Genomic DNA, 22,063 nt, shown 5'->3' with positions numbered 1-22,063 from the left:
ATTCAATTTTTAACAATATTTATTCACATTTTAGATCATAATAATTATTTACTTAACTGGACAAGTCGGTCAAAAATCGTATCTGAAGGCGAAATGACCAAAATGCCCTCCGTTTGGCTTAACGGGCCAAAATTGTCTGTACCGATTGAAAAATTTTTCTAAGCCTTTTTCTTGGCATTCTAATGCCATAGAAACCTCAATGACTCTTCTCTGAAGTCCCAAAAATTATTTTATGAATTTTCTCCCGAGTCTAGGGCTCCTAGTTGCGAGAACCGCAACTTCCCGCTGGGTTACCCATCGCTAGGGCACTAGCTCATTTAACTTGATTGTATTTTATTTCTAAAATTTTTCCTAAATTTTTCTTATTAATATTTGAGTTATTTATGACTCCTCACTCTAGTCTAATTATTTTTCCAGACATTCTAGCTGTCCGAACCGACACCGGTCACCGGAACAGTAGAATGTACGGAATTGCTACAGTGAGGGTGTTACATTATAGTTCCTCTAAAGTTGTTGCCCTCCTAGCTAAAAGAGCTAAAAGTCACGTGGGCCATCTACACTTACTGCTGCTAGAGAGTTAGTGCCACTTGAGGACCTGCAACTGCTTCTATATCATAAACACTAGGGTGAGTAACTAGGTTAGTGTTCTTATTTGGCCGTTGGGGTAATTGATTTGAACTGGCGTTCTTATTTGGCCAGTCACCTGTTCTTATCTCTTGTGGAGTGGCTAGTATATTTCCTCGTTGTTGGCATGGCTTCCCTCAGCATTGCCCTGTGGAGTTTGAGACTGGATTTGCCTCCTGGGCTCCCTAGCACCTTTGGGTACTGTGTCAGATTGTTCTGGCCTAGAGACTTAACCATCAAAAGGTAACAAAATAGGCAAATTAAACTTTTTAGCCAATGAATAAATTAGCAAAATAATCTTCTCCGTATTTGCATTAATTTTATCGAGAGTTATATTCATCTGCCTTCCTATGCCTTTTTCTAGGACATTAGTGATGGTTCCTGCGAGGTTTCTTTCATTAATAACAAAAACTAAATCACCTTGCTCCTGGTTTGCAGCGTTGGTCAATGTATGTATAGTTTCTAACACATATAGATTCTGCACTTCTTCTCTATGAGTAGTTGGTCATTTCTCAAATTGTTCCACCATAAGAGGAACTTAAAGATTTGGGCCAATTGCTATATGACTCCCCTTTGTGTCTTGAGACCCGGTGGTTTTTTTGCCTAGAGCACTTTTAGTTTTTAGAGGCATGGTGTTGTCTGCAAAAATAAAAACAGTATTGTTTGTTGTTTTGAAAAATGTGTGGAACTGAGATCTGTCCCATTGGGCATGCCAAAAATTGTTGTCTCACAGCTTACGGTTGCGCGGACGTGCCAGATATTGAGTATATCACCTGAGATTGCGCTCTGACTTCTCGAATCAAATGATTGTGGGAACTAACTCTACTATACACAGCTTTGTCAATTTCACGGATGACAAGTAATTGAAGGCAAGTGAACTGGAATTGATGCTTTGATTGTTTAAAAGGAAAGTATGATGCTTGAAATTAAATGTAAGAGCTTTGAAAAACAAACGACTGATAAAATAAAGATAAAAGATTGTTTGAATCTGGTTGAGTTGTTGTTGTTTGATGTTATTGGGGGTTTTTCACGTTGCAGCGTATTTGACTTTTATAGTTCTACCTATAGGTATTTAGAATATTCTGGAACACACTTTGTCACGTTTTGTAGTTATTTGTAATCACCTGTCCACTGCTTAAAACTGCTGTCAACTACCTTTTTTTTGGATAGTTATCCAATAACTATTATTAATTTAATTATTAATTATCTAAGGCCACAGATTAATTAAATTAATAAAATAAAATTAATTTTATAAAAAATTATTTTAATTAATTCTTAGGCTTAAAAATAATTAATAAATAATTATTTTTTAGTGTAAACACACTCTTTTTATTTTTTTTTTAAATCTTGACTACACAAAAAGGTTTTTTATATGTCAACTCTAAAACATTTTTTGGCTATTTTTTTAATGATAGATGCAGTTTTTTTTTAAATGAGAAGTCAATTGATGCACTTTTTATATTAAAAAAAAAATTTACCACAAAAATTTTTTCTATGGTGATCTAGAATTTTTTTTTTTTTTAAGATTTGCCATTGACTTTAGCTCTAATTTTTATGTTAACACTCTAAATCTTATTAATTTTATAATAATAATTCTCAATATATAAAAACTCTCAATAATTCTTTAAAAATTTTAAAAAAGAAAAATATTCCTACATATGTAAATGAAAAACAGATTTCATAAATAAATTATCTACACGAAGGTATATGAATTCTGGTTATTAATTAATTTTTATAATTTTTTTTCTTCCTTGTTTTTATGCTTTGAATTATTATTATTTTCACATAATATTCTATTAATGATTGAAAATTGCTTAAAAGCCTGTAACGTATGACCTAGATTAAATAATAGATTTATATAAAAATATAAATCTTAACCAAGTGCGTTGGAGGAAAAAAAAAAACCAAGTACGTTGAAGCAAGGACGAGAAAGGCAGGGTTTAAACGTTTAGGGTTTTGTCTATCCAGCAAGAATAAACAGCCGACCAGAAAACCACACTACTCTGATAACATTTCATCCATCACGTCTTTCAATTCCAGCTCTCTCTCTTTCTCAACATGATAAGGGGCGGTAAAAACTACGTTTCTTCGCCACCAGCCTTCTCCAACGACACCAAACGACTCCTCGTTTGCTCTGGCAACGCCGTCTCCATCTTCAGCACCGCTACCGGCTTACTGGTTTTTTTTTTTCCCCCTCTTTATTGTAATTATAATTATAATTACTGTTGTAGGCCTCATAATTTTTTTTTCAGTTATTTATTTATTTATTTATTTTTTCTCGTTGTAGATAACATCTCTGGAAGGTCACACGGCGCTTGTGACGGCGGTGGTTGTGGCTCCGGCGACGATTTCGGCGAGTAAGATATTGTGCTATTGTTGGACGGCGTCTCTTGATGGGACTATTCGATATTGGGATTTTTCGGTGCCTGAGTTGATCAAGACAATAGATATTAAGTTCCCCATTTACTCCATGGTAATTATGAGCAAAATCTATTTGAAGCTGAATTTTTTCTTTGTTTTGTTACTATATTTTTAGATGATCTTGATGATCAATGAAGTTAAATATAAGGCGGAAATTTGGGTGCATTGACTGTCTTTGACATTTTCATTTTTTATGTTACCACTGCTAGGTCCGGCAATGAATTGAACCTAGTCAAGTGATTCTGCAATTTCAGTTTATATGAATTGAACTGTAAATTAGGTCACTTTTAACGAATTTAGATTGGATTGGGCCCAGTTTGGCCTATCTGCTGATACTAGCAATGCTAGAGTAGTGATCAAAAGTTTGATTGCAGCATTGGTCCAAGCTTGTATGAACTCACTGGGATTGAGGTTGAGAATTTTATGGCGATGGGGAGGGTTATCCCCCTTGTGTAGCTCACAAAAGGACTAAAAGGGGAAAAATTGCTTATAAATTTGTAGAATTCAAAGGACAAACTTACCAAATTCTTATGTTTTTTATGGTATTTATTATCATCTGGAATTCAATAAATTTAAATGAATGCATTTCAAACCTATTGAATTGAATTTTAAGTTGTAAAAAAAAGTTCTACATGTATTAGTTAAAGGAAAGCATGAATTAAGGGAGACTGTGTGTGTGTGTGTGTGTGTGTGTGTGTGTGTGTGTGTGTGAGAGAGAGAGAGAGAGAGAGAGATTTGGTAAGGTATTTATCACAATCTGGAATTCAATGAATTTAAATGAATGCATTTCAAACATATTCAATTGAATTTTAAAGTGTGAATTAAGGGAGAGAGATTGGTTTGTAACTTAATGAAACAATGGAGGACATTGAACTCTAATTAATTATGTAGTTTAATTGGTATAAATCTTTGAGGATATTGAATTCTATGGAGCTGAAACTACAGATATTCAAATGCATTCTTTTGGATTTCCAAATGTGACAAGGATGGAATTGTAAATGAATACCGTGATGGAATTCCTTTGTCTCAAACAGGGAATTATCATATCATAATTGCTTTTCATCTCTTCATTTTGCATATGAAGGTAAATGGTGATATCATTTTTTAATCTTATTGTCAGGTGATTCCATCTATATTAAGCCAACCAGCTGAGAACAATGAAAAACCAGCAAAAATTTTTGCCTATTTGTCTGTTGAAGGTACTAAAGAACCAGAAAAGCAGTCAAAAGCTTTATGTGGGCAAATTAGGAAATGTAACTTGACGGACTCACGTCTGGTTGGTGGAGTAACTTTGGCAGAGGTGGAATTTCATATCATTGAATTCTTACATACTCTTTGCTACATCTTTATGTATTATGTTTTTTCCATTATAAAATGATTTGGAATTTGAAAGTAAGAGAAGGTAATTTGAAGTTATGAAGTTGATTTGAAGGTGAAAGTCAATGTAATGATCACATTAATACACACTGGTTTATGATGTACTTATTTCTTTTGGATGTTGACAACTCAGTAAAGACATTATAAAAAACATATGTACTAACAAGTATACTCTGATTGATATGCTAAGATACTCAATATTGATTGCATATGGTGCTCAGGAAAAATAGTTCAATTGGTTTTAGAAAATTTCAGAAATTCTTACTACTTGAATTGAGGTGTTGGCTGAGACCTGCTGATCTTTTGTTGTTAAAAGAAACTGATTTTTTTTTTTTTAATCCAAAATACTCTTTTGGCTAACTGCCTTGATTTGTTAGAAGTTTGAATTTGTATTCTTATTGAAAAATGTATTTTTGGTCATTTATCTAAACATATTTCTCTAAGCAAAGCAGTTGTGTCTCAGAGAATGTTGGTTAGCTTTTTTTTCTTTTTTTCTTTTCTTTTTTTTTTTTGGCTCATTCCAGAAAGAGATTATGGAAGTGTTTCTTAATTTCGCTTTTGTACAAATATCAATTAAACTGTTTGTCACCACACCAACTAGTTATCAGAAGTCCAAAACTCGATGTGATATGTTCTAGAATTGCATAAATTATAGGTATTATCCTCCTTAAAAAGACGCCTGTGAAATGAAATCACAACTTTAAAATTGAGTTACCTGTAAAATTATGGGCCAACTACCTGTCAAAGATTGTACGGGTAAACTATACGCAAAACCTCTCAAGTTTTTGAAATTAAAGAAGTAGTATGAAATACCCACAAAATCCTCAACCATGACTGCATTAAATATGTTCATGTTATTGTTAAGCTTCTTAGGAATATGTTGTTTCATCCAAGCAGTTGATTTTATTTTATTTTCTTAACGTTTTGCATGTGTGGTTCAAAGTTTTTGATATTGTCTTCGTTACCTTGACAGACAAAGCAACCAGAATTGATAACTATTAGCTCCTGTGGAAAATATATTGGCATCCGGATCAAGCGCAAGCTTCATATATGGAAAGTCCCCAGTGCAGATTCCGATCGTACAATGGCTAAGAAGATCACACTGCGTCATACAAAAAATATGACAGTTACTGCATTCCACCCAACTCAGAGAATTCTTGCTGCAGGAGATGTGACTGGGAGAATTTTAATTTGGAGGGGTTATGGAAATAGAACATTTGCCAGAGGTGATGGAGGAAGATCAGTGAATAATGAGGAAGAAAGACCCGGAGTGAGGGGTAATGATGATGCTGATTGCTGCACGACATGGCATTGGCACGCTGCTGAAGTAAATACCCTCTTTTTCTCTTCTGATGGAGCCTATTTGTATTCAGGTAATGAAACCATAATACACATGTTTAAGCTGGCAGGGCCTTCTTTTCATCCTGCCATGCTAGTAGCCTAACCATATACAGGTTTGATTACGAAAATGGATGGGCCATTTATGAAATGTTCTTGGAGTTGACAAGTGTGATGGTTGGATTAGTATATCTTATGTGATAAATGAACTGCATATGTCATAGCTATTTGTGGATGTTGAATATGCAGTTTCTTCAATTCTCACATTTAACAAACTTTGCTTCCGGTAGATATTTTCTGATACAAACTTTATTAGTTGAGATGTGCTCCCTTTTGGCTTTAGTTCAAAAGTTTCTCAATGTTGCAATTAGAAATGGTAGAAGATGCGTAATTACCATAAAAGCATTGATAATGTCAGACATAATTGGCATGGTATACCTTATTGGATTTGGATATTCTTTTTAATAGCTTGCTACTCTGGGTAGCTTGCTACTCTGGGTTGTTTCTTTATTCATTTGCAATGTTATTGGTGTTTAGGTGGAAAGGAAGGAGTTCTTGTGGTTTGGCAACTAGACACAGGGAAGAAGAAATTTTTACCACGAATTGGATCTCCACTCCTATACTTCACAGATTCTCCAGATCCTTCTCTTTCCTCTGTAAGTGGAATTCATTTGCAGGGAAATAGAATTTCTAAATCTAGTTTGTTTTACTAAAACTATGTTCCTTAGATATCTTGTGCAGATAATCAAATACATTTATTGAAAATGCCTTCTATGGAAATTTTGAAGTCCATTTCAGGGATCAAGGTTAGTTTTTATATATTTGCAAACCTTACTAGCTTGTTTATAACTTTGTATATGATTGGCTGTTTATTTGTGGATGACTACTGCATATTTTATTGATTGAAATGAGAAATATGAGTTAACTTTTTTTTTCCAAGGAGCAGGATAAGAGTATTAGGTGAAGTAATGAAAAACAAAGAATAAACAAAAATGAGGAAGAAGAAAGAGGATATGGAGAGAAAGGCATGGGTTCCGAGAGATATCATGGCGTCATTTAGTTCTCCATGATCTACTTCTCAAGGAGTTTTCCTTCTCCTGGGATTTAAGATTCTTGCAATTTATTTCCTAGGAAGTAGGACTTGGATATGTTTGGTTCACATGCTAACTAGGACCTTTTATTTTTATTCTTTTACTCATATGCATTTTTCCTGGTATGTTATGCCACAAAGAGAATGATTTATGCATCATTAAATTAAGATATAACACATGGGATGAGCTGATTTTCAATCATAACCAACAAGATTTGAGAGTTATGTGATGACTAATGGTGAAAACAAAAAGAACTTCTAAATTAATCTAGGGTTTCAAAAATGGGTGAGATAAATGGGGTAATTTAGAAAAAGAAAATAGCTAAAGCTGCACAAGGTATGTATTTTTTATTTGTATGTCAGGGGTCTAATCCTTTTATACAGTGGAGACCTGTGAATTGGCATCAAGAAACCTAATATCTAGAGCAAACTATCCGAGATTGACTTTATCCGTTTGATAAGAAGTAAGATTCCATCTTTTTTTTAAGAAAATGAGAGAATCCAGCAAGTATGAAGACAGCTCCAAATCAGAAAGTATGAAGACAGCTCCAAATCAGCTTCTTTGATTCTTTCATCAATGAGAGTGTTTGACTTGTGAGGGGTATCTGAAATGAATCCCTGTTTAACATGTTAATTAAGCCTTAAAAAATTCAGAATTGCCTTGATTAGCTGTAAGTTTTAAAAAAGAGTGTGCGTCTCAGGTATCCATCTCATGTCCAAGAATGTAAAGATTTAGTAGCAGAATTCTGTTGCATGACTTGGTATGCAAACCTACTTGTGTGGAAGTCCCTATGTTATTTTTGCTTGCTTGACATCCATCTGGATTGCATTGACTCAAAGCTTAAGCAGTGCCACAAAAATCTGCCTTTAATTTAGGGTGCTGTGGATAGTTATGTTGTTTGTCTTATATCTATGCCCCATTTTTATGAGAATTGATCCTGCGCCACAAAATCCTTCTGCACCTAGCTGGTTCAATATTTTATATTTTTATTCCTTGTATTTTCAATTTAATTCTGTTTATTTGGAAATATTAATCTGTTGAGAAATTTTTGCGCTTTATATTGTTCAGCCAAATAATAATCCATTGAGAAGTTCTTGTGCTTTATTTTTCAGCTTCCTTGTTCATTTCCTGAGACATACAAAGGCTTATGTAGTGGGGTTGCCTTTGATCACAATGCTGGCTTAATTGCCTTGCGTACAGAGAACTATTCTATTCAGCTATATAGTCTATTTGATGACCGTGGAATTTCTGAGGTGAAGATGTTTAATATCACCATTCCATTTAGTTTTTATTGATTTTCATTTAATGAGCTTGTTGTAGTTTTTCTTTTGATCCTATTTTCTGATATAAGCAGTTTCTAATTCTGGTGCTTGCAGCATCTTTGTCTATGAAGCAAATAAGATACCTTTGCTTTTTTAGGAAATTGTTTTCACCTTTTCTTCATTCTCTCAGTGGACAACTGGACATGCAACAATGTAATGCAGAAAGGGAAGATGAAAATCCTACTACAATTTAGGAATATTATTCCATTTAAAATTAGAAAATTAGTGTTTCATTTGTTTAGGAAATCTATTGCTATTGTTATGTTTAAGAATTATTTTATTTTGATAATTTAATTAGTTTAATATTCCTAATTAGATATGAATTAGGGTTTCCTAATCCAATTTGATTAGGGTTGTAAGCTCTATAAATAGAGCTAATTTTCTATTATTCAGTATTTTTTTGACTATGATTATTATTGAGATAAATAAAATTATTAAGAATTAGTTCTCTTTCTCCTAAGGATTTGTTCCTTATTGTTCTTTGTTCGACATCACAATGTTTATGACATTCTCTATTATATTATAGTGTATTTTTTCTTCCCCCTTTTTTCCTTCTTTTTCTGGGTGAATGTGGTGAGAATGGTGTCTAAAGATCAAGTTCTATGCTTCCATTGTTCAGTGCTGGACCTTGTAGTAATAGGTTCTCGGTCAAGAAAAGGAAACCAATCTATTCACAGTTTCACTCTCATGTAGGTTGATCCATTTTGTTTCGTTTCTTGTCTTGTGCAACTTTTTGTCTTTAATTATTATTTGTGTGGGAAATGGCATGCGGCTATGCACCTCAATTCTTTCAATGTGCATTCTATATGCTAATTAGTTGCGGAGTAAATATTTGCTTATATTCTTCTTGACTGTCAATCAATTGAGTTGGAAGTTGAACTTTTTAAATTTGCCTTCTCCAGGTCCAAGTTTGTGAGAGAAACCATCATCCTGGTGATGACGTCACGGTAATAAAGTTGCTCATTTCTGATTTCTTTTTCATGAGATGCCTTTATGGTCACACTTTTTTCTGTATTAGTTTTCATATCATTTAATTTGAATTTATTGCAATATTATGACGATCACAATGGATAATTTTTAATATTGTTTGTTATAGGTAGTAGTGACTTTGGTTACTCTATCATTGGATGGCTCAATGATGATTACTACAGAAGTGAAACTTGCCGAGGAGGGCTTAGGTGGACTTGTTTGTCTTAAGTTTTGGGCTTTGGGCTCAGATAACAGAAAATTCAGTTTGTCCACTGTAGTTTATGAACCGCACAGGTTTGACCCTGGCCTACTTGTTTAGGAAATTGAATGGGATATATATGGAGAAGTCCTATAGGATGCATGTTAATAAGCCCATGTAGCAGCATCTTTTTTATGCCAATGAAAAGAAAGTAATAAATGTTACCTGCAACTGTTGAGTTGCTCTAGGTTCAAGGATTTTATTTTCAGTATTGGTTATATCTTGATCAATCTATATTAATATTTACACGAGATATTTTTTGCATCAACTGTTGATACTGGCAAGGTTTTTTGACCATTTGGTTTTGAAGACTAACATTTCAGGTTTCATTTTCCAACTTTCACATACCACTAACTTTTATTCTTTTCCATTTTCCAGTCCAGAGAGTCCTATCTCCTCACCTTCACTCATTTATTTTTCTCCCCTCTCTCTTGCTCATTTCTGTCCTTCAACCTTCAACAACCAATTGCTTTTATTCCAGATTCTGAAACTCATCTGTCCCTCTAACTCACAGCATCTCTTTTTCCTGTTTCTTTTTCCCACTCCATCTTTTCTGTTGCCCACAACCTTGTGGCTTTCAGTTGATTTCACATGTGGTAGCACAGGTCTGACAATTTTCATAATCTAGGCTTATTTGTATTTATTTGATCTCTATGGTTACATTTTTTAAGATGTGGTGGGTTTGTCTTTATTTTGCCCAATCGGCTTTGTGATTATTTCTGTCTGGGACTCTAGATTCATATTGTGAGATGTCACAAAAAATTTTATGCTGGCTGTCACCTACTGTAACCTCCTCTATCCATGTTTGTGATAGTTTAATAAATGGCATTATAATATCCCGGTTGAATTCAGTTGACTTGAGGCTTTCTGATTTGGTAATTAGGGAATTTAAAGGTGTGTCATCATTGTGGATGGTATGGATTGTGGTTTTCCGTTGTGGAAAATGCATTGTGGTTTTGGATGGCTGAAGAGTAAACCAAGAAACTGATTAATCAAATCAATAGAATCACTTACTGGTTTTACTGATTCTCTTTCAATTTAGTGAATTCTGAATCTGTCACTTTGATTCAGTATAAAATATTTGCTCACAATATGGACAAGCAAACAGTGAAAACACCCTTCATTAAAGTTATTTAAATATTGGAAGTAAAGCTCATTCCTCTTGGTGAAAGTATCTTCAGGGTTCAATATCTGTTTTTCTCAAATGGCATACGTTGATGAGTGTATTGTCTGCAAATTTGTTGGACAGAAGTGATGAACATCATGTTAGTTGTTATTGTATAGGGATGCTGGCATTTCTTCAATTGCTTTCCATCCTACCCGTTGTATGGCTGTCAGCTCATCTTATGGTGGGGACTTTAAGGTAAAATTGTAACAGTAGTATTTTGGTTTTGTGTACTACATTTCTTACAGTATATATATTTCCTTTTCAATCTTGCAGACTTGGGTTTGCAACAATGGGATTCAACGGAGAGATCAAGTGCTTACAAGTTCTAGATGGACTTGCCATGCTGTTGCCTCATATAAGTATGATCTTGGTTTTCTGAGGAGCTCAATGTTCCTTTTAAGATTTAAAACATTAATGTGCAGCCCATTCCAGAAAAGTTTGAAATTACTAAAAATACCTCCCAATCCTTAGTGGTAGAACTCCATGAGCAGCAACTGAATTACTTGACTGAATTTACTCAATAATGTCCCATAAAGCCCTGAATGAAATCTAGATGATAATTGTGATGAAACAAGTTTTCATCATGCTCCGTGATTTCTTACTTAATTACCTTAGAAAATATTATATTCTTCAATATGGTAAAGAAGTTATATGATGAACTTGAAATCATTTCATTTCAGCAGAATTCTCCACAATTAGCTATTGACTTGCTCCTTGGTTTCACTTTTCTCTGTTTTCCTTTTTTTCCTATGCTTCATTATATATTTTCTTCATGCTCTCTTTTTGTATTATAATCATGAAATCATGTGCTCGACAATACAGCCTCATGATCCTAACTGTTGACTTCATATTTTTTTATTATTGTTCTCCTTGCAGAAAAAAGCCAATGACAGCTGCTACATTTTCTTATGATGGTTCTGTTCTTGCTGTTGCTGCTGAAACTGTTATTACATTATGGGACCCTGACAAAAATGTTCTTGTGGCTGTAATTGGGGAGACTCTCACGGTGATTCTTAAGATCCTAATGGATGACATTTATCCTGTCTGACATGCACTGTGCATCATACAAGCACACACACGCTCAGGCACACATGCACATGATAGACACTTGCATTGATGCATGAGAACAGATACTATGGTCATTCATTGAATTCCTTGGCATCTCCCTGTGGCTCCTAATTGTTTGTAAAATGTAATGGTTCTTCACTATTAGAAAGGAATAATGTGTGGAGTTGGTTACAACTGGGTCCTTGTTTAGGTTTCAGTTTTAACTTCCTCGTGTGTTTAGGTTTCAGTTTTCACTTATGATGACTTGGATTGAGTTATGGCAAGTAACAGATAACAGTCCCATTTTGATGGCCTGTTCAATATTGTTCCATTGAGTAGTTTGGTGCATAATTTTTCCTTTTTTAAGTTTCTAATTGGGAGCATGAAAAGTTTGGTTTTATCCCACTGCCAAGCTAGAAAACTTTACCATCCAAAGAAATAATAACAAAGAAATATCTAGAGAAAATAAATAAAGGTATAACATATGTATAAAAGGTACGAAAATGACTTGCCTTCTGCATGCCAAATGCCTTGGTCAAGCCATCTTTAGATGGCATGCAATGTCTGTGTACTGCTCTATTGCATTTATGAATGAATCTGTCTCTCTTTTTTTATAGAGTTGCTCTTCTTAATTGTGTTTTATGGAACTTCTTGCAGCCAATTGTCAGTCTCTCATTTGTGGGGAAGTCAGAATACCTTGTTTCTGCATCTTGGGGTTCAAAACCACAACTATCTGTTTGGAGTTTGTCAAAGCTCTCTATATCTTGGTCATACAGGCTTCATGTAGAAGGTAAAAATCCCTTGTCGAAAGGATGAAAAATATTTGGGGCATTTTTTATGTTGTGATTTTTTTCCATTTTTAAAATGTTACTAATCTTGTGAATACTGCTTAATTTTTCTGTTATTTTTTACTATTGAAATGTTCATATTTTCTCATGATGTGAAAAGTTGTACGATGTTTGTCTTAAAGCATGAGAGATGCTATTAGTTATCAAAATGTAATGACTAATACTGAGGAGGGTCAATAAGAAACAAGCCATGTCCTCATATGAAATGGAAATTTTGTGAATCTCATGAATTGGTTGCAATAATTCATGGATATGACCAATTAGGTTATGCATTTGAGTAGTCTAACTGTGAATAATGTGGTTATGCATTTGAGTAGTCTAACTGTGAGTAATGTTGCAATCCTTTCAACTTTAGTTGGTTAGTCTTGAGCTCTTGGTAACACAATATAAACTAGAAGTGGTGTGGCTTATTTGTAGCTTGTAACACTAACCTCCTAAATGTCCCTATAATTTTTAAGGAAGCCTTTTCTAGATTGTAAGACACCATATGAAGCTCCCTTATTTTACTTCTCCATTAGCCCCATATGAGAGGGATTGCCTTAATAATTCATAGTTGATCTTCTTGGTGTAAAATCAAATGGGCTGTTATTATATGTTGTTGTGTCACATCTTAGCATGCACTTGATTAACTCTTCCAGGAGTGTCATAGTTTGCCTAATGAATATGATACCTTTATAATTTGTGCAACTTTGGCTGTTTCAGTTATTCTTAAAAATAGACACAAGGATGCTTTTCCTCCGGTCACGAGGCTGTTGTTTTTGTATTACCAACTTTTTCTAATATTAGTATATTGTTATCAAATACTCCCTCTCTCCCCCTCTTTTTTTTTTTTTTTTTTTTTGCCTAATGAAAATGATTCACTCTCATCTCTCAAGGAACTTCAGAAACTCGGGGGAAAATATCCATAAGGATTACATGCTTTTTCCGTTTTAATAGTTTCCATAATCTTTAATACTTCAATCTTCTGAATATAAATAACTTTTCTTTCTTACATTGGAATATTATAATATTTGAGATTTTCTGCATGATTACATCCAAGGAGCTTATGAATGTATTTCTTCCCATTAACATTTTTTCTATACTAATTATTTTATATAACTCATTGAATTTAGATCCTAATGTAATGATCTTTTTAGCCTTATTTTAGTTTCTTATAGTGTTTCTATTCTAGCATTTAGAATATTAGATTCTTTTGATATTCCCATTTGGCCTTGATTGCACTTTAGATGTCATCATTCTACTACTGAGCTTTACTAATGGTGGTTCATCACCTTCTGATGTGACCATGACTCCCGCTATCACCTTTTTAATCTTTCTAGCAATTTTTGTCCTCATGGTATTTGCATAATGTCATGGTTTCATAGCACATCTTTTAAAATGAGCTACTTGAGAGCCATGTATGTCTTCTTTTATGTTCCATCACCCTCTGTGTGCTTAAGTTTTTAGTCTTTCTTTTAATGTGCCTGTGTCATGTCTAGAACCATCAGTCTATGTTTGGCAGTGAATGCCTTTTGTGGTAAAACATTCATAGAATCTCTAAATCCATGCCTTGCTTGATTTATGAGAAGGATTGTTAATCGATGAATTGTACCTGCATGACATGCCAATTATGTCATCACACTGCACATAGCATGCTATGAGGTCTTATAGGTTTTGTTGTATATTTTATGCTATTTTTTATTAGTAATGAATGCAAAATGAGTTACTTTCTGTCCGTAATTATAGAACTATGCTAACATTCAGCCTTCTGTTTTTTATGTGTTTTACTTAATGTTATGTATGTATCATGCAGCTATAGCCAGTGCGGCCGACTTATCTTTGTTTGCTGCTCTTGTTTTCCTTCCCAAATCATCTAAAAGCAGTGAATCCAATGAGACAATTTTTAGAGGAAGAGATGGAGTAATTTTAATTTTTAATGCAGCAGATCCTGTTCCTAGTGCCACTTGGTTGGTGAATAAGGTAAAATTAGTCTCAGTCCTAGCCATGTGCGTTACTGAATCTAATTGATCTGGTGCCTCCAACGGGCTTAGTTGCTTTAAGTCATGTAAAACTCAATGGTGAATTAACATAATGATTTTAGTTTTTTGCACATTATTCTGTTATGTTAGACCCAAGGCTCAAGTGAGCTGGATTTTGATGATGATTAAACTCAAGGAAGCACAAACACAAATATTATATGTTTGTATATTCTTAAGCTCAAAATAAAAACTCAAATAAAGTGTTGGAGAACTCATTAAAGTTCTCCCTCAATAAGTACAATCTATAAACACTAATAAACAGGATATTCACAAAAAGAACATGGGATGTTCACAAAAAGAACATGGGATGTTCACAAAAAGAAACATGGGATATTCACAAAAACAACACTTTAAACATACCACATCTTACAATAACAATAACAACACTTCTTCTCTTCCTACTTTTCACTAACAAAAAGAGGCAATACAAACCACAACAAACTGATTTAAAGACCACAAATATTGTCAAGTTGTCAAACAAGTTTAAACACAATCACAAATCAACAAATAAATAACGAACAATAGCATGAAAAGTTTAAAACACAAGGAGCTTAGAGACATATAGGTGCTACTTGGTCAAGGCTTAGGAGTTTTTGCTTGCAGCCATGTTCTCCAGGCTTGGGATAGGTCTTGAATCTGATACCTCCACTTTTGGTATGAGGCCTTTGCCTGTGAAGTGAAGCGTACTTTGGTCTTGTAGCTTTTGACTTAATCCTTCTTGCTGTTGACTTCCTCTGTGCTGAGGCTTTTCTTGGTTTTTGGGGCTGCTCCTTTGCCTTGTCTTTCTTTGCCTTCCTCAGCTTCTTCGTCAGATTCAGTGTCCTCAGATTATTCTTGAACTGTTGCCTTTCGTTTATCCTTTACTTCGGGATTTTCTTCAACCTTGTCTTTGCTTTTCATTTGCTAAAATTATGTTTCTTTGTTCCTTCAGTCCATACCATTCTTCTTCTGAATTAATTTTCAAGTTCTCAAACAAAACGGTCAAATGCATTGTATATGGGAACCCTTTATTCTTAGTCTGCCTTGTCAGAATAGGAATGTAAATATTGTGATTGTAATTAGGAGATTAAATCCCTAAAATCCAGGGATTCTTTGATTAGGGTAATTGTATAGTTTCCTATTCAGATTTGTTGAAGCTGTATGTATAACCCACAGGCTTGAGGGAATAATTAAGCTATTTTCTCCCCCCAAATTCTCTCTTCTAGTTTTACATGCCTCATAGTATTAAGCATCAAGAATGACGAATTAAAAGGAATTTTCTTAATCAAATGCCGTATCAAACACAAGTCTAAATTGTTCACAATTCACACTCCTTGTCTGTCCTAGGGTTTATTTATGACGCGTGTGATAAAATGGTGAATGATTCTTAGTTCTGATCCAAGGGATGTTGTACACATCCTTCTCTTTTCTTCCTTCGGTTCATTCTTACAAACTTCCTTCTCAAATTTCACCTCTTCATTCCTTTCTACATGACCAACTTCCTTAAAGTGGCTGACTTGAGTACTATCAATAGGAATCCCATACATAGCTGCTAGCCTATCAATTGAAATATATGGGTTCTCTTTTAATTTCACAGAGAATGAAAATGATCCATAATTTCAAGATACCTACAAGATTCCTGCACCAAATTATTGCGGACTGGATAGTTTGCATGCATAAATTTCTCCTAGTTTTGAAATTTAATCCACTCTTCAAAGTGATAATCCTCTGCTCCATACGCTAACCAGTTAATAATTTTGGGATGAATAAATTTCGGCACACATGCTGTTCTTTTCTTCTATCTTAGCCGTCTTCTCTTTCTTTGGCTCCTTAGACTCCTCGTTTTTCCTTTTCCTCTTCCTAATCGCCTCCTTCATGGAATTTCAGCTGCTATCTAAATCATTCCCCTTTTTCAAAGCACACTTTTTTTTTTCTTTGGAATTTCCTTTTTCTTGGATGCAACTACTTTCTTGTTGATTTGTGATTGTGTTTAAACTAGTTTGACAGCTTGACAATATCTGTGCTCTTTGAACTAGTTTGTTGTGGTTTGCTTTGCCCTCATTTTGTTGATGACAAAAAAAGAGGGAAAAAGTGTTATTTTTATTGTTATTATGAGGTGTGGTATGATTAAACTGTTGTTTTTGTGAAATCTGTGAATATACTGTTATAATGTTTATAGATTGCACATATTGAGGGGAAGCTTTAATAAGCTCTCCAACCCTATATTTGAGTTTTTATTTTGCTTACTTAAGGATATACAAATATGTATATATTTATTTTTGTGCTTATTGAGATTCCTTGAATTTTGTCATCATAAAAAAATGAGAAAATGTTAGCTGCAAGGCTTGGGTTTGATTGTGATGATAATAGAACTTAATAGAATTAATCTAACAAGTTTGCAAGATAAGTTTTAACTTTTTAAGGCTAACTTTTATGTGCAAAGAAAGGGAAAAAGTGTCATTTAAAAATTATTTTTCAAATTGAATCTGTTTAAAATGTTTGTAATTGTTTTGGGGTTAATTTTGATGATTTAAATTGTTAAAACAAAATTTGAGCAGTATTTCAAACATTGAATATTTGGAGATAATAGCTAAAAGGAGCCTGTTACTTTCAAAAAGCGGTCAACTACATTTTGTTTGTCCTTGGCTACTTTTTGGCTAAGTGGACAAAAGTCAAAAGTAGTCTGACTAATTTAAAAAAAAAGTATTTTCTTTTGTGCAGGTTAGTAGCAAAAATAGCAGAATAATTTTGGGAAGTAGCATAATTTGTCATTTTTTCAGAGTTCCACAAAAAGCCAAGAATAACAACCAGTTTTTCCAAATATGGGTGTCAACCTGATCCCACTCTTTAAAGGTCATATTTGAAAAATTTCAATTATAAATGGTTATTTTACCAATTTTAAGGTTATGAAAGCTAAGAATTTCAAAGATAATTTCTGCATAAATTTAAAGAGCCTTCATCCTTGAGTAAAACCCTAGAATTGGCTTTTGTTGGCAAATCTTCTTTAATATAGGTTCCAGATTGTATTTATGAGCTGGGAGACACACAAAAGAAAAAGGAATATACATATATATATATATATATATATATATATATATATATATATATATATATATATATATGTTGTAATGGTTGACAAGCACCAATATTGAAGCTTGTGGGCAAGAGTTAGGGAAAACTCTTGTATTTGGTTTTCGAGCACCAAGAGAAACTTGTGTGAAGCTTAGGAGTGTACATGACTTGGCTCTTGCCTGTGAAAAGAGTACCTTAGTGGGGAGAATCTCTCAAAATGGAGCTTTGAGGAGTATATGAGTATATGTAGGCCTTGTATGTTGAACCACAATAAGTTCATGTTTTTTATCTCTTCCCTAAACTTTTAATTTCCATCACTTTTAAAGTGAAATTTATCATTGAATAAGTTTGTTTAATTAGCCTTTGAATTGTGATAATCCTTTTGCTGTTCTACCATGTTTTAAATCACCAAAACATAGCATGTTTCAAATCACCAAAACATAGCATGTTTCTGGCTTTTGATACTATAATTGATTGAGTTGGCTGTTGTGTTTGATTGCTGCACGTTATCACTGCACAAACACACATGAAAGGAGTACTTAAATGAATTTTTTCAAAAAGATACAAGCAAGAGCCAAAAAATAAAAAAATTGTGCAATTCACTGCCCTTCTTGGACACCTAAATTGGCACATTTTTTTGCTTATTTTGGTAATTGTTTTTTTAAATTTGGTTGGAACAAAATAATTTATTCATTGGACCTAAATTGACTTGGAGGAGAGTAGTACAACATGACCTAGAAGCATTACACATTTTTTAGGATTTAATCTAAAATCGTTTAGAGCGGAGAAAACGAATCCATATAGCCGACCTCAAATTTTTGAGATAAAGGCTTAGTTGAGTTGAGTTGAGTTGAGTATGAATTGATACAACAGTAGATGGCTTCTTTTATTATTATTATTATTATTATTATTATTATTATTATTATTATTACAATAAATTCTTGTAATCTGTCATCCAAAAGCCCAGAGAAAAAAAAAAAAAATACTACCCAAGGAATATGTAAGGTTACCATAATTCAAGAGAAAAGAATGTGTACTATTCTTTAAATGGAAGGTTGTATCAATATGCGAATTATCCGCAATGGTTGAGTAACAAATTTTGCATTTTCTAAGTGGCAATGTTGGTGATTAAATTTATTGGCCACAGTGTATCTAGTAATTTTTGTTTTTATCATCTTACCTTTGTTTTTCTTTTAAATATTTATAACCAAAAGAAAATAAAAATTACACGAGTTTCTAACAAGAACTGGGAAAGAAATAATTATTGTGGTTTAATAACATGCAATATAAAAGTATTACATTGCACGAATAGTTTTAAATTTGTCTCACGTATTTGGGATTAGTGAATGAAAAAAGAAAGTGTGCAGAATCTCCTCCCTGCTTCCTTTTCTCATCCACACCTCCTTCGGTTTAGTTTTCAGTACTATGAAATAGTGGCTTACCTAACTCAAGATGCACTGTGTTGGTTTCATCATGGGTTTATTTACTTCTGTTGCACTTGGACTGAACAGTGCATTAGAGCAGAATGACTTGGTATTCTGATAAACAATGCTTTTTTGCAGGCTAAGGGAGGAGCCCTTGCTTTTCTTCAAGTAAATCAATCTTCTGTGGAAGAAAACATGTTTGATGGGAAGCCACTTGGATCATTGCTTGCATACATAAATGGGGATCATGAGTATATCCTATTTGAACCACATGGAAAAGAAGCTAATGAACTAGGGACAATTAAGCAGGAAGCTGTTCCTGACCTTGAAGAAGCAGGTGAGGCTTTCTGTAATTTTCTGGTCCTTTGTTTATGTTAATCATCTGACAGTGTGCTTATGGGAAACTTTGGCACTAAATACTTGAGTTGAGAACAGCTTGTTAGTTGGCTATATATTAAAATTCTGGCCTAATTACAAGAAAACCTTATTTAACTTTTTGTGTGGTTTCATACAAATCCTGTAATATAAATTATGTCAAATGAAATACTGAAGTTAATACAAAATTTCAATGGAAAGCTGGTGTCAATCCATTACTATAACTGGAAGCACTTGTAAACTGCATGTTTGTCTTTTGTATAGCATAATGATTGCTGGACACAAATATTGAACAGTTATAGTTGGTGTATAAATTAAGAATAAATGCTTAAATTTATGGTTATTTATCCTCATTTACAATCAATTTCACTGTTTTTCTGTGTTAAATATATGAATTGTTTCAATTAATTCATTTTGTCATTGAGTGTGCCTCTGATTACAATTAAAAGTAGTTAACAGAATGTTTTGATCCAAACTTTTTATGGTCTGAATTAATCGATTTAAACTTCACCTAAATTGAAATTACCCCTATTATTATTTTTTTTTTGGTACTTAAGTCTAAGATTTAGGTGCTATCCTGTTTGTTATTGTTATTATTGTTGTTATTATTCTTCTTCTTCTTCTTCTTATTATTATTATTATGTAGTTTTTCTACAGTAAAAGAAGAGTAATGAAAAATGTGTTTGTTTTAGTTCGATGTTTTAATTATAAAATCACTTGCCAAAATAAAGAAAACCAAGAAAACCCAAAAAAGCTGTTTATTCATGTTAATTGAACATGATTTTTGTAAAGGCTTTTCTCACTTCCTGAGTTCAAGTAACAAGATTCAAAGAATGGACGCAATACTGTGCATATCTAATCTTTTTGATGTTGTGATTGATCACAGAGTAGCAGTGTATGAATAGTACTACAAATTATATATGGGGAATTGTACACGAGGATACCCGAGTAGGACTTTTTTTTTAATATTTAAGACATTTATTTTAATTATATTATATATTTGTAGTTATATGAATCAATTGCATAATAAAAAATATTTTTTCATATATGATAAATTTTCAATTAATTTATTTTATTATGCAATTGATTCGTATGGTCATTAGTTTATAATTTTTTTAATAGAACAAATCATTCCTATTTGAAATAAAAGCAAAATAAAAAAGCCCTTTTTTTTATTTTATTATCAGGAATGCAACCAAACATGAACTTGATTTTCTGTTTCCCATTGTTAATTTTTTTTTTTTCTGTTTTTAATTTTGAATTTTGTAATTTTGGACGATGATGCCAAATAGCCCCTTAGTTGCTTTCTACAGGTCATAATTTGATGGAAGTAGAAAGAGTAATTGATCATTAAGTGTAATTTTCTTTCTTTTTTTTTCACCATTTTTTTTTATAATTGTCAAGTGAGCATTTTATCTTTTAAACTTGTGTTTTTAGTTGATACTGCGTGAAAACAATTTATATTGGGTTTATTTGAGAAATGAAATTAGCAAATGATTATTAGAATTATTTATGCATTTAATAACCTGGCCAATGTTTTCTTTGCTTTGTTTTTCATTTTCCTGTCCCCTTGTTTATGTCAGGGAAATTTGGGTATGCATCTATCTATGGTGAGCTCCCAGAGTCTAACCTGAAAAGAACCCAGACTTCAGCAGTAGTTCCATTTGTACCATCCGAGAAGCTGTTGGAAACCATGTTTAGTGGGTCATCACATAATCTTCCACCCCTCACCAAACTATGTTCAGCATTTTTGGAATCATTGTTGGAAAAGAGGATTACTGTCTCGGATTGATGCCTGGGGATGTTAGATACAAGCTTGCCAATGCAAATTAGACACGCCCCTCGGAAATGTCGGTATTCTTGCACGTGTGATGATACAGAAAATGCAGTTCACACTTGACATTATGCCATGAATATCATTGGTTAAAATGGCAGCGTATGTCGTACCGGATTTCAGCAGTTCAGAGAAGAAATTTTGTATGTCAAATAGAAAGCTTAGTATAGGCTTCAGAAATTTTGGTATGTATAATGTTCTCTGGGATACTTCTACTTGCTTAGAGTAGCTAAATTATGATTATGCTGGGGAGACGGAGCAGGGCTTTGAAATTGTTGTGACATTTATTTGGTAGAGAAGTATTGAGTCCTGTCAGAATCTTGAACATCAAATATTAAAATGTAGTGGAAAATTACATTATTTTTTTTTTCTTGATCTTGGTGGAATGATTCGAGGCTGAACAAAAGGATTGATAGTGCAATGATGCAGGCATTAATTTAATGCTCTTGTTGCTGTTATTTTCTCCAGGTGAAATTGCAGTATGCGGTCCAAGAATTGCCATGTCTTAACATCCTCTTACGAGCAACATCTCTTATTTGATGAATATATAAATCTTGTTTCATATAAGGAGGAAAGAATTGTGCTTAGAAAGGGGAAAAAAAAAAAAAAAAGAATTGTGCTTTTTTCCATAAAATAAACTTTAAGCATGATAGAAACTATAATGTAATATTATAATACGATGAAATGAATGTGGTAGTGTAATATAATTATATTTTTATGTTTGTAAAATAAAAATGTAGCTAATGTAATGTAATGAAAGTTTTTATTTTTCATATTTAATTTATTTATGATGATAATAATAAATGATAATGATTATGGTAATTATTGTAGGGTGGTGGTATTTATGACGTTAACAGAGTAATTTTTTAGTAAAAAAAAGTTATTAAATTATTATAT

The 22,063-nt window shown here is 33.1% G+C and overlaps 1 protein-coding gene across 1 annotated transcript; it reads left to right on the top strand.

Annotated features, from left to right (window-relative positions):
• The first annotated feature begins 2,512 nt into the window (after positions 1 to 2,512).
• Positions 2,513 to 21,533, top strand: LOC110667118 (uncharacterized). The gene is made up of 16 exons (XM_058132014.1): positions 2,513 to 2,802; positions 2,912 to 3,097; positions 4,166 to 4,345; positions 5,396 to 5,795; positions 6,298 to 6,416; positions 6,489 to 6,566; positions 7,964 to 8,104; positions 9,076 to 9,120; positions 9,270 to 9,436; positions 10,686 to 10,764; positions 10,843 to 10,928; positions 11,446 to 11,575; positions 12,274 to 12,406; positions 14,257 to 14,423; positions 19,096 to 19,294; positions 20,916 to 21,533. Exons 1-16 carry the CDS (start codon positions 2,683 to 2,685, stop codon positions 21,122 to 21,124), a joined length of 2,439 nt encoding a protein of 812 aa, XP_057987997.1. The 5' UTR covers positions 2,513 to 2,682; the 3' UTR covers positions 21,125 to 21,533.
• The last annotated feature ends 530 nt before the right edge of the window (positions 21,534 to 22,063 follow it).

The sequence above is a fragment of the Hevea brasiliensis genome, chromosome 13, assembly GCF_030052815.1.
Source record: "Hevea brasiliensis isolate MT/VB/25A 57/8 chromosome 13, ASM3005281v1, whole genome shotgun sequence".
Taxonomy (NCBI): domain Eukaryota; kingdom Viridiplantae; phylum Streptophyta; class Magnoliopsida; order Malpighiales; family Euphorbiaceae; genus Hevea; species Hevea brasiliensis.
The sequence above is the reverse complement of the archived record's forward strand: the minus strand, read 5'-3'. Positions and strand labels throughout refer to the sequence as shown.

Coding starts and splice junctions, on each gene's coding strand:
- LOC110667118 (XM_058132014.1), top strand. CDS start 2,683: ATGATAAGGGGCGGTAAAAACTACGTTTCTTCGCCACCAGCCTTCTCC. Junction 9,121..9,269: donor ATCCTGGTGATGACGTCACG/GTAATAAAGTTG, acceptor TGTTTGTTATAG/GTAGTAGTGACTTTGGTTAC. Junction 9,437..10,685: donor GTAGTTTATGAACCGCACAG/GTTTGACCCTGG, acceptor GTTATTGTATAG/GGATGCTGGCATTTCTTCAA.